At 33.7% G+C, this 11,693-nt stretch overlaps 1 protein-coding gene across 1 annotated transcript in view; it reads right to left on the bottom strand.

Moving 5' to 3' along the window:
* Nucleotides 1–11,693, bottom strand: part of CCDC141 (coiled-coil domain containing 141) — a 58,581-nt gene that overhangs the window by 39,214 nt on the left and 7,674 nt on the right. The window contains exons 5-9 of the mRNA XM_042822548.1: nucleotides 6,918–7,109; nucleotides 5,137–5,245; nucleotides 4,660–4,913; nucleotides 2,481–2,600; nucleotides 1,929–2,123 (exon numbers count right to left, since the gene is read on the bottom strand). Coding sequence (XP_042678482.1) covers nucleotides 1,929–2,123; nucleotides 2,481–2,600; nucleotides 4,660–4,913; nucleotides 5,137–5,245; nucleotides 6,918–7,109 — 870 coding nt within the window. The remainder of the gene's footprint in view (nucleotides 1–1,928; nucleotides 2,124–2,480; nucleotides 2,601–4,659; nucleotides 4,914–5,136; nucleotides 5,246–6,917; nucleotides 7,110–11,693) is intronic.

Genomic DNA, 11,693 nt, shown 5'->3' with positions numbered 1-11,693 from the left:
TTTTTTTTTAAATACACATATGTATGTAAACATATTCTTCAGCCACCTATCACAGTTTTGAGATCTTTTAGGGCAAATAAAGGGATATAGTCCCTTTGTATATCCTCTGCTTCTCTACTGACATCTGGCTCCAACAGCTTTTTTGCTTTCAAAATCCCATGCCTCATCTACTGTTTCTCTGTAGTTTCTTATGCTTTACTAATTACCAAGACCAAAAGAAAAACACCTCTACTTGTGAAGTATACTTGCATCTAAAAGCTTAAACTGAATACATTCCATTAGATCACACAAACACATATTCCAATCCTTCCATGCTGAAAGTACTTCATATTTCCTCCTGTGTGTTTTCTTTAAAGCTAGTTACTATCCATAACATCTCAAAAGATTATTACTTTGGACTGCTACTACTTTGGAGGAAAAAAAAAAAAACAAACACATCAGTATCTACAATCAGAAGCAGATTTGGCCTGGAGTTCTAAATCAGAAGTTGCATTCTGAAGTAACACGTGCCCAAGCATGGGATACTCCTCAGCTAACTATAAACATGACTGTGCAAACATAGTGAGCTCAGTATAAGCCTTAGTATTTACTTAAAGCTGTCCAGATAAAAGTTCTCAAGCTCTTGCCTTACCAAAGCAAGGCCTGTCTATTCCAGGTGTCATTTCCCAAGAGAAAATAGCTACACACCTTCTCAGTGTAGAAAGTCAAACGGAAGATAACAGACATAGAAATTGATAATTAAAGGAAAGCTTAGCAAAAGGACTACCAAGGAGTGTGGAAAAGAAAAGAGCTAAGAAAAAAGCTAAGGAGCTGGCCAAATGGAGGCAAATGCATACCATAACATAAAAACACTAACAAAAACAAGTATTATGCTTTTAAGCTACGTGAGAAGTAGCATGCATGTTTTTGTTTTTCTCCATGTTTTAAAATTAATCAACAAGAGATACAAAATATAAAACACATTTTCAAGTTAGTTCAAAACAACTAATACCATGCCCTTTACATGTAAGAAGTGCCCCAAGTTTCAAGGTATACTCTTAGAACAATCGAAAATGCCTCTGTTATGATCTGTAGTAATTCACTTTCAGTGCACAAGGGGAGAAAGTCTTGTTTTATTTGTTCTTACACAAATAATGGTGCGCTGAGCAGACGCACAGGAGTTAGTGTTATTTCAGATAGGTTCACCTGCCAAGCACAGGCCTGCAGTCTAAAATAGAATCTGCCTTTATTTTCACACAATAGAAAAATTCATGTATGTAGCTCCTTATCTACACTAGAGGGAGATCACTGTCACCAACAAGTTTGTTAACACATCTCAGTTTCCTCATTGTAAATGCGATCAAAAAAGATCAGATTTATTGGAGTAAAAGATATGTCTCACTTCAATGATCTGTAAAAAAAATTTCTATCCTAAATACTGTTCCCATGTTGTTTAAACAAAATATCTGAAGGAACGTTATCACAAGTTGAGAGCAATGCTTACAGCCCCACCTGGTGCTCAAAACAAAAATTAGCAGAGGCAAAGTCGTATTTTCTCAACACATGTAATAAATAAATATATTTGTTGTTGGAGTTTCCCCTAAAAATGATCTGCTCTATAAAGCTTCCAATAAATGATCTAATAAATGTGCTTTAAAAATTACACAAGACCACTTGCTCTTTAGTTATCATAAAATAGAAAATCAGTTAAAAGAGTTTCTAACAAGAAAATATTGGAAAACAATTTGCATTACTAATACTACCAGATGAACATACTTGTGAAGGATAGGCTTATTGTAAAAAAAGAGATTTAACATTTTATGTATGGTTTTAAATTATGAGGTCATTTTCCATTCTAAATTGTTTTGCAAAACCACAAATCTATCAGTCCAGAAGAGCACACTGATGTTTGTAGGATCACAGTACTACAGGCTTAGCTTTTCACCTACCTTATCAGCTGTATTAAAAAAGTCATTGGCCTCTTGTAACAAGGCTTTCCTCTCTTCCATATGGCAACATACTTCTCCTCTTAACAGATGGATCTTCTGATTCGAAATATTTAAATGCTCTTTTTCTGTGTAGTCTTCTGAAAGCAAGATCTTAAGCGCTTCAGCTTCTAGTTGTTCCACAGTGAAGTTCCATTCCTAGTAAGAAAAGTTCACTTTTAATCAACTGCACAAAGCAAAGCAATACACCTTCACAATAGTCTTATAAATACTGGAAAACATTTATTGCATTTGCAGGCATGAAACGTATAACCTTCTGAAGTTATTTCTTCCAGGACAAATTTCTCAGCAAATTGTTTCAGCACAGTTATCAGTAGTGGCATCTCACATTCCTTCACAAAGTTTCACAGGCAGGAGGAGTCACTATCTCAGGCATATAGATGTATTCACCCTATGTACACATACTGTGTACGTACTTACACAGTTAATGCTTGGGTTCATGATTTCCTATTCTTTTTTAAACTTAATTCACTAATCAATTATCTTATGTCTTACTTTCACTTTAATTTCCATTTCTTTATGCTTTTGAAGTAACTCTTCGTTTTCCAATAACGATGAGCCCAGGTTTTCCTTTTGAAGATAATCTCTGATGTTTTTCTTGTACCAGGATGTTACCTAAATAAATAATACAAAGGATTATCAGCCAGTGAAAGATCGGAGAAGTGTCCATCCACTCTTTAGGATACATACAAGATTTCACCTACAAAAAGTCCTAATTTACATTCCTTTCGTTTCTAATGTTTATGCCTTTACCCAAATCATTACCTTTGTATTACCTTAATGTTAATGAAAGCGGAATTAAAGGGTCATGACAAAAATAAACACCTACTGACACAAAACAGGGACAAAAAATATATTCATGGAGGAACTTCAGACAACATTTTAATGCATTAAAGGACCACATTCACATTTTCCTACAAACTGTACAAGCTAAACTCTGTGCTTTCATTTTAGCTATTGCAACACTACGATGTGTACAGCTATTGGAAAAAGTCAACAAAGTGCACCATGAGCAGATGTAGGACACAGATAAATTCTATCCATTAGTGTTGGTGCATTATCTACTGCTGAGGATTTCTCCTCTCATATGTGCACTTACACATTTGAACATAATCATTATCAGTTGTTAAAACTTCCATTTTTAATAACAAACATGCTTTGAAGCAAAAAAAACAACAGAACCTTTCTATATCCTAGTATATAGAAATATTTGTAAGCAATTAAGGTCATAAACATTAATTTGCTATTGAAAGATTACAAGGGAAAAATTCCCTGCATTTACTTCGGTAAGATGTGATGATACACTTTAATTCACTGGACTACAATGCTTGCTTTTTCAGTCAGTTAAACTGTCTTTAATAAAAATAAAAGTTTTGTGACACCAACAGTTTGTCTTCTATAAACCTGTCTGGATAACCAGTGTGAGTATACTCACCTGTCATCTGATTTTTACTCAGTTCTTACCTCTGCCCTTGATGCTACTAGGGACCAAGATTAGTTTCAGTTTTCTCATACGTGCATGATTGGGTAGATAGAGAAAAATTACATTCGTAAGTCTCCCAAAGATAATCAATTATGCACAAAATAGCCCAACCTGTCTCTGATCTCCATTACTACTAGATATTATCAGAAAATAGGCTGCTAATAATTTCAGAGAGAAAAGTCAGACACCCTTCTTTAAAAGAAAAATAATTACATGTTCCTATATTAAAATTACTGATAAAGCAATGTTACAATCACGCTTATAATATTATCACATTCCAACTAGAGATTAAAGCAAGGTGCAGCATTTTTAGAAGCAGGTAGCATGTAGGGATCTTTATATCTGTTTGGGTATTTTTTGTTGGTGGTGGTTTTTTTTTATTATTATTATTTTTTTTAATGCAGACTTCTGCATTATCCAGAGGTAATTATGCATTGAAAAACAGAAGCAGTACAAAGAGCAAAAATCCACTCGTATCCTATACAGCAAAGCTCATCTCCAGTACTCTTACTTTCTTTGTATCCCGGGAAGTCTCATTAATGATAATGTGAATTCACTATGCTGTTTTTACATATGTAGCATCATTTGACATCAATTCTTCAAATAGAGACTAAAATACGTTTCAAACCACTAAGAAGCTTTGATTTTCTGCCAGCCCTCGAATATACATGTAACATCTTGAAGACCAGAGGGATAAATTTTGCATAAAGTCTTTAAAAGTTCATTTCCCAGAGCTTGTATTTAAAAATGAATATATTATTTGCCCACAATGCAGACATTACACCAGGCTTGACTCCATGCAAAGGCTAAACATTATATTTCAGTAAGACTATTAAACCCATTTGAATTTGTCCCTTCTAGTGAATATTATCCTCAGCCTGGATGCACGCAGGATCTAACAGGTGGTTAACTGTCAGGTCCTTCTCTTTTGATCAGAAAAAGCTTGCCAGCAGATAAGTTTCTATACCTACCTAGCAGGAAAAAGAAACATCCACAAGGAAAAATCATTGCATAGTATTTTTCAACCATACCCAAATTCGGACAAATAAAGACAAATATTCTAAACTTGGAATCTCAAACAAAAATGGCTTTGATATACTAGATCAATAAATAAAGTTCCCTTTCTATAATAGTCTATTGTAAAACAAGTGCATGGAATTGTTATTTTATTGTTATTGTGATTTGCCTTACCTGGTTCTCTTGTTGATGCCATAGACAAATCTGTAGAACCTGCTCCAGACCTCGACGCTGGTGTTTAAGAGATCTGTCCAGTTGCCTTCGTCTGTCTTGTAGGAGTTCAAGGAGGTTGTCAATTTTCAAGCAGCTGCTCTGGGCTCCCTGAATCAGCTCAGGATTTGCATTTGGTCCCTCACGTTTGAATTCTTCGATGAATTCAGTTAGCTCATGGCTTTTGTTCAAAAGAGCAAGTGATTTTTCCAAGAGCTCTGTAGGAATAGAAATTGATAAGTTGAAGAAAAAACAACTCAAGAACACCATATAATTTGTAAATTTAGTACTGTTATTACAATTCAATATTATTGAATCTCATTATTTAAAAATATTTTGCCCAAGATAAAAAATACACTAAGGGATAAAAAATACATGAAGGAAACAAAATTACGCTTGAAAGAATCAGCACAATCACTCCCTGTCAGGAAAACACTGTACCTTTTGTATGATGCTCCTGTTGCAGAAGGAGTTCTCTTAAATTGTCAATGTCGTCAAATTCTTGAGCATTTTTCACAAAATCTTCAACTTGGTCAATTTTAACAGCAAACTGCATTAGAAAAACAAAGTGTGGCAGGAAGTACAGTAAAATTGTCTTTCACAGAACTAGATCATAATCCTTTTCCCAAGAATTCAATCTCTTTTGTAGGGCAAATTCATTGCATGTTCTTGGGAAAAGCACATTATCACTGACTGATAGCTACAGATTCTCGGTGCTCTTTCTATTGGAGTTCTCACTGATTGAGAGGACCCAAAATTCATCTGTTGTACTCTGAAACTACAGTCTGTCACTTTGTATGAGTACCTCAGAGTCCAGACACATATTCTGCATCTCAGACAATCCTTATCAATTGTACTGCTCCTTTTCAACAGTGAAGAAACCAGAGTTCATATTTGTATTTCAGTGTAATAAATGGTGAAACCCACAATGAAAATAAGTAAAATTAAAAATAAGCCCTCTGCTTTCCCTACCACTTTTAATTTTCCAGATTTTCCTCTCTTGATCTGCATGCTATAAAAGAAATCCATCTGGCATCAGCATTTGGGATTTTACTTCTTATTTTTCATTAAAGAGTACCCTTGAAATAATGTTTGTGTTCCATCACAGTGTAAACAAAGATTTCCATTATCAGAGGTTGTCATTTAAAGAAAAACCTCCCCATAAGAAATTTGAACAACTCCTATTTAAATCAATATTACATTTCTTCCTTTGATCTAAATATAATGGGTATGGATCCATACCATGCTCCAGCTGCTGTATTTTCCTTTAGTGATATAAGGCTGTTACAGGGACATTTCAATCATCCCCTCAGGGATTTAGTGTGCACCAAGTTGATCTCTGCTGATACAGAATTTTACAGAGCTACATATGCTACCAGCTATTTCTTTGTATAATTACATATAGCCAGGACACAACAATTAGTAAGCCAATTGTTGATTCTTACAGATTTTTCTCTTGGAGTTCTTAGGACAGACAGAAATAGAATATTTGCTTCTTTAATTTAATATATGGCCTTTAGCCATTGTTAAAAAGAAAAACTATCAGAAGGATTTATTAAACTATTTAAGTTTCAGAAATGTGGAGATAACTGAAGGCAGGGAGCAACACAGTAACTCTGCTTTAGCTCCTTGTATATAGATGAGTTAGGATAAAAGCCAAAAAAGGAATGGGGGAAAACGTTTTGAAATCTGACTCCACATAGATAGCTGGACAGATAAGTCTTGAGTAAAGGTCTGCAAGGTTACACTGATGTTTCATTTGCAAGCATAATTACAGTAACTGTATGCATGTTACAGTATAAAACCTTCAATGTCTAATCATTACTAAACATTAACAAACATCTGAGAATTTAGCTCTTTTAATTTAGAATAATTTGAAACATAATGAATGAAAGAAACACTGGAACACAGCTACTGAATTACATGTTTTAGGTTTTTGTCCAGCTATGTTTTCCACTGTCTTTTTTCTGTCAAGTACAAATTTGGAAACATCATGATTATGATTACTGTTAAAGCCTACATACTTTTGTTCCATTTCATCCTAATCTAAGCAGGAAAAAAAAGAAAGATGGATCAAGATAATATAGTTTTCTTAAGCAGTTCAATTTCTAGGAATGCAATACCCATCTATATCAAGTATAACAGAGTAGAAATACAGCGAAAAGAGATCATTATAATACGTGGGAGGATTCCAATTAAGATCATTTGATTTAAATACAAACCTCCAGAGCATTTTCAAAGAACACTGTAGTAAGTTCCAGAAGAGCCTGTCTCTTCTTTAACATAATTACAAGGGCATCCCATGCATCCCCAAGCGTCTCTGCCATGGCATCATACACCTGACTCTTCTCCTTATTCTCCTCAGCAGCCTTGTCTGCTTCATGCAGCAGGTTCCACACCTGATCTTCCAAAGCCTGAGATGAAAAAAAATAAGAAACCCATAAAATGAACCCAAAACATTGAGCTGATATCAGGATACCTTTTCAATGGATCTGAAATTACCCACAAGTCTCTTACTTGCGTGCTTTATTTCTAGCTCCTTGTGACTGCAGCTTCACTGCCAGTTTCTGAATTTCTCCTGCATTTCAGAGACAACAGTTTTATGAAATTTCATGTAAAAGGAAGTGTTAAGGTCATCATTCTGTCTCTGAAAATTTAGATTCAATGTCTTTTACATCTGTTTGAACATAGATCTTCCTGAAAGCAGAAGAAATGCAGATCTGGATGATCTTTCATATGCCATCGTATTCTTTTGACATCGTAGGGAAAAACAAAAAAGTTCAAAGTTTTAGAAGTTTTTCAGTCTCTGATTATTTTAACATTATCCAGAAAAAGTGTAGTTCAAACACACTGATGTATTTTCCAAAAGAAACAATTTACAGGCAATGTCTGAAGTAGAGCTTGCTGCACTGCCAAAGCTGGACACCAAATAGTAAATATTCTATTGTCAAGGCAATAATTCTTTTGTTTCATTCCCTTTAATAATGCCATCATGACAAAGATAACTGCTAGGCCAGTTTAAGCTTACATTAAAATCTTCAATGTCAGTAAAATTGATGATGTTTGTTGCATGCTCTTTCTTTTCCTCCTGCCTCAGATCTTCATCATAGACACATATATAAAGTATATCTGCTGTTCTTACAGATGTTATCAGATAAATATGTAATGAAGAAATAAATCTACATTAGACAAGTTCAAACCCATGATAAATCACTCTCATGACAAAAGCTATTACAGACTAAGAAACTGGAAAGTTTGAAATTCTTCTGGCAGTTCAAATTCTTAGCTTGAAGAGACTCCTCAGTTCCCTCAAAAAGCAGTACTGTTAGTATAGTAATAATAAACTAAGGGATTTTTATTTCTTCACTGATAGAAATTAAATGAAATGACTTCAATTTATCTTTACACACAGCTAACTGAGGAAAAAAGTGGGATTTTTCTTGGTCTTACTGAAGCCTGATATGTGAAATGTATCAGGCAAAAACAAATGGCAAAAGAGGCATGAAACAAACCCATCTCAATCTGAATTATATGGAAAAGCCATTATTTGCAGCAGCATGAATGTACACTTATTGTTGGTGATAAACCCAATCAAAATCCAGTGTTCTAAAAAAAAAAAAAAAAAAAAAAAACAACAAAAAAAAACCACCCACACATTTCATTTTCAGCATACCAGAAATGGGATTTAATGCTTTCTACTCCAATGAACGTAGATCTTTTTGTTCTGTTGAATCTCTGCCCTGATTACCTTATACTATAAAAGATCAAGTCCCCTGAACGCTACCTCTATTATATTTTAATGGAAATCTAATCCATATATTTTTGAAATGATGGATGCTGCCATGCTAATGTAACTATTGATAGCATCTGCTTTAAATTTCCATTACACCAAAGTGTCAGACCAGGAAAAGCAGTTGGCCTTCCAAGTCTACTCCAAAGTACTGCAGTCACATTTAACTCAAGAGAAAAAAATCTAATGATGTAAACTAAAGTTTTTTTCCCCCCACTCACAGAAATGATTATATTAGAAATAACAAACAACAGCTCTGACTCACTGTAATTTTTAAATGACAGACTTTGTGGTTGTATCATTAAACAAAATATAAAAACCAGTATCAAAGCAATTGGTCAGTTAAGGAACTAAGCTCATAAGATTTTAAATGAAAAATAATCTTTTACTGCAGTCTTCAGGCCAATTCTGTGAAGTCTTCTTTGCTTTTCCCTTCATTGGTTTGCATCATTGTTTAGCAATTACTGCTGTCAAAGCTATAAAATTGGGCTGCCCACATAATGCTGGATTGTATTAAATACATACAAAATCTCAGAATCGGAGCCTTTGCTCTTTGTTCAACCTGAAGAATAAGACAAAGCTTAAGTGTTAAGTACTACATACTATGTTGCATTAATCTTGCCCATAGACTTAAGTAAGTTTGGTTTGTTTCCCAGGATACTGATGAAAAAGAAAAATGTTTTGACAGACTTAGGGATGCTTAAAGGTCAAAGAGGGCAATAGGGCAAAGAAAATAACACAGCATATAAACAGATTTTTAAATCCCTGTCCTATTTCAGTCCTCTCCCCTTTGCTAAACAAGCATTTGTTGTAGAACAAAAGAAATATCATAGTAGAAGATTCGTGAAATAAAAACAAAGATACAGTCAGAATTTGGTAGGTAGCACTGATCTCATTATTCCTAAACTTCCTTACTGGTTTGCATCTCAAAAATCTAAGATTGAAAAAAGAACAGAAAAAGTGTTTATTGAATCCTAACTTCTCCACCCTGTTTTTTCGTTTTTGTTTTTTGTTGTTGTTGCTGTTTTTGTTTTTAACCACTTGCAAAATAACACCTGTCATATGATAAAAAACAATTGAACTTTGCAGCTAATTACATAGCCTAGCAGCTTAATAATTGTATGTAAATACTGCAGATTACATTAAGGAATAATTTATTCCATAACAAATTTATTGAAGATAACCATAATGAGTCTATTTTTACTCTAACTGAAAGATCTCAAATAATTACATTAAAAAAAGAACTAAACCCCCATATCCTTCATATCCTTGCTCATTGAAGAACATAATTTTTTTGAATTGTTTCCCATGGATATTAGCATATGAATGATTGTTTGGGAATTTATGTTCTATAAATCGAAGTAAACAAATTAATTAGCAGGACTCCTCAGGTAAATGAGCCAAATTAATAACAATGTTTGTTTTAAGATGAAGCTTGGATTTATTTCTGCTTTGGAGGGCTCCTTCCACAGAAAATTCCATGATAAAAAGCAGAACTCTGGAGACAAAGCAAGAATGTTGCTGTTTACCTTAGTGAGGATTTTATCATCATAACCAAAAACCTAGCAAAGTATGCACACATACTTCTTAATGGCCCAGAAAGCATTAGTATTTGGAGACTGCCTCTGACTTCCAGATAGAGATTCTGCTGGAAACTACAGAATTATGGAGACTGACAATACTGAAGGGTCAAGTTGCAAAGAGAAAGGGCTCCTATTCCAAACCTGAGAACATTTACGTTTATTCTTAACCTTGCATAAAAGTGACACCTTATTTCATCTCACAACAAATGCACCAGTGACAGCAGCATCTATACTTGTGAAATGAATTAATGGTTATAGAGGAACCTATCCCACTTTAACAGGTACAACATTAATCTCCAAAGGAAAACAAGCCCACAAGTTCACCTAAAGGAAGTGTCAAGTATATACAAACTTTCCTGTTCAATTAAATATCCTTGAATAAAACTAAGCAACTAAGCAATATTTTGCTGCTTAAATCACTGTTGCTAAATAATTTAAACTCCTGGGCTCTACCAGTTGTGCACATCAATTTGACAAAAAGAAAGAATAATTTCCACTACAAAAGAAATCAAAACCGCACATAGAAGTGAAAACTCTCTCAACCCATAAACATTTGAAATGAGGACTTTTCAAAAAGTTTTATACCGCTTTTCAATTTAAGTAGAGTTCCCTGTTCCCAAATTAAAAGGAACTTGAAAGCAGTAGAGAGTAAAACAGTATTTCCTACCAAAGATAATTTTGGATATGTTTTTTCCCCCCTTAGGTCCTAGTAAAATACAAGTATCATTTTTTAATCTCAATCATTCCAATCATCAAAAGCAGAAAATAAATATTTTAAAACTTACAAATTCATCAGGTCTGCTCTCAATATACTTTAAAGTACCACCTGTAAACCTGTGTGTCAAACTGTTTATTCACCAGTGGTTTTCTGTTTCTATTTTTGTTTATGTGGGTATTTGGGGTGTTTTTTTTTTTTTTGTTAGACACACGTTAACATTGCTGAATCAATAACAGATCTCTGGAACTGTGAATTGGATTACATTCCTTTTCCTTTAGCACCAGAAGTACTATAAACTGATTACAGGTCACTGTGCCAAATTTCGTCCTTCCTTACATCTGCAGAACTTCAACTTACAAAGCTGAAAAATAATTCGTAACTTATTTGTGAATTATGAAACATATAGTGAAATGAGGCTAATTAAGTTAAAAAATAAAAAAGAGTCACAACCAGGATGATCTTCCTATATAACATGGAATAAAGACAATATATTTTTACCTGACAGCAAGTTTCAATATCCCAGAAATTATCTTCTCTACGTCCATAAATACTTGAGAACTCACTCAAAAATTGTTTTGTATTAATCACAGATCTCTGATTAAATAGAACTGGTTTTACTTACAGATCATTGCTAGTTCATGAGTTTTTCCCTGTCCTGTGCATAAACTCAGTTTTAAATCAGATTGACCTAGCAAGCAAGGCAAATTCTGGGTATCCAGAATCAATCAGTATCTGACTATCAGGAAACATTTACTTCGTTCTGTTTTTTTTGTTTTTTTTTGTTTTTTTTTGTTTTTTTTTTTTGTTGTTGTTTTTTTTTTTGTTGTTGTTTTTTGTTTTTTGTTTTTTTTTTTTTAAATACTACAATGGAAGTGAAATTCAAAAAAAAAAAAAAAAAAAAAAAAAA

The sequence above is a fragment of the Centrocercus urophasianus genome, unplaced genomic scaffold (assembly GCF_019232065.1).
Source record: "Centrocercus urophasianus isolate 14NV4802_14NV808 unplaced genomic scaffold, USGS_Curo_1.0 seq_20, whole genome shotgun sequence".
Classification (NCBI taxonomy): domain Eukaryota; kingdom Metazoa; phylum Chordata; class Aves; order Galliformes; family Phasianidae; genus Centrocercus; species Centrocercus urophasianus.
Note: the sequence above shows the minus strand (reverse complement) of the source record. Positions and strands in the feature narration are given on the sequence as shown.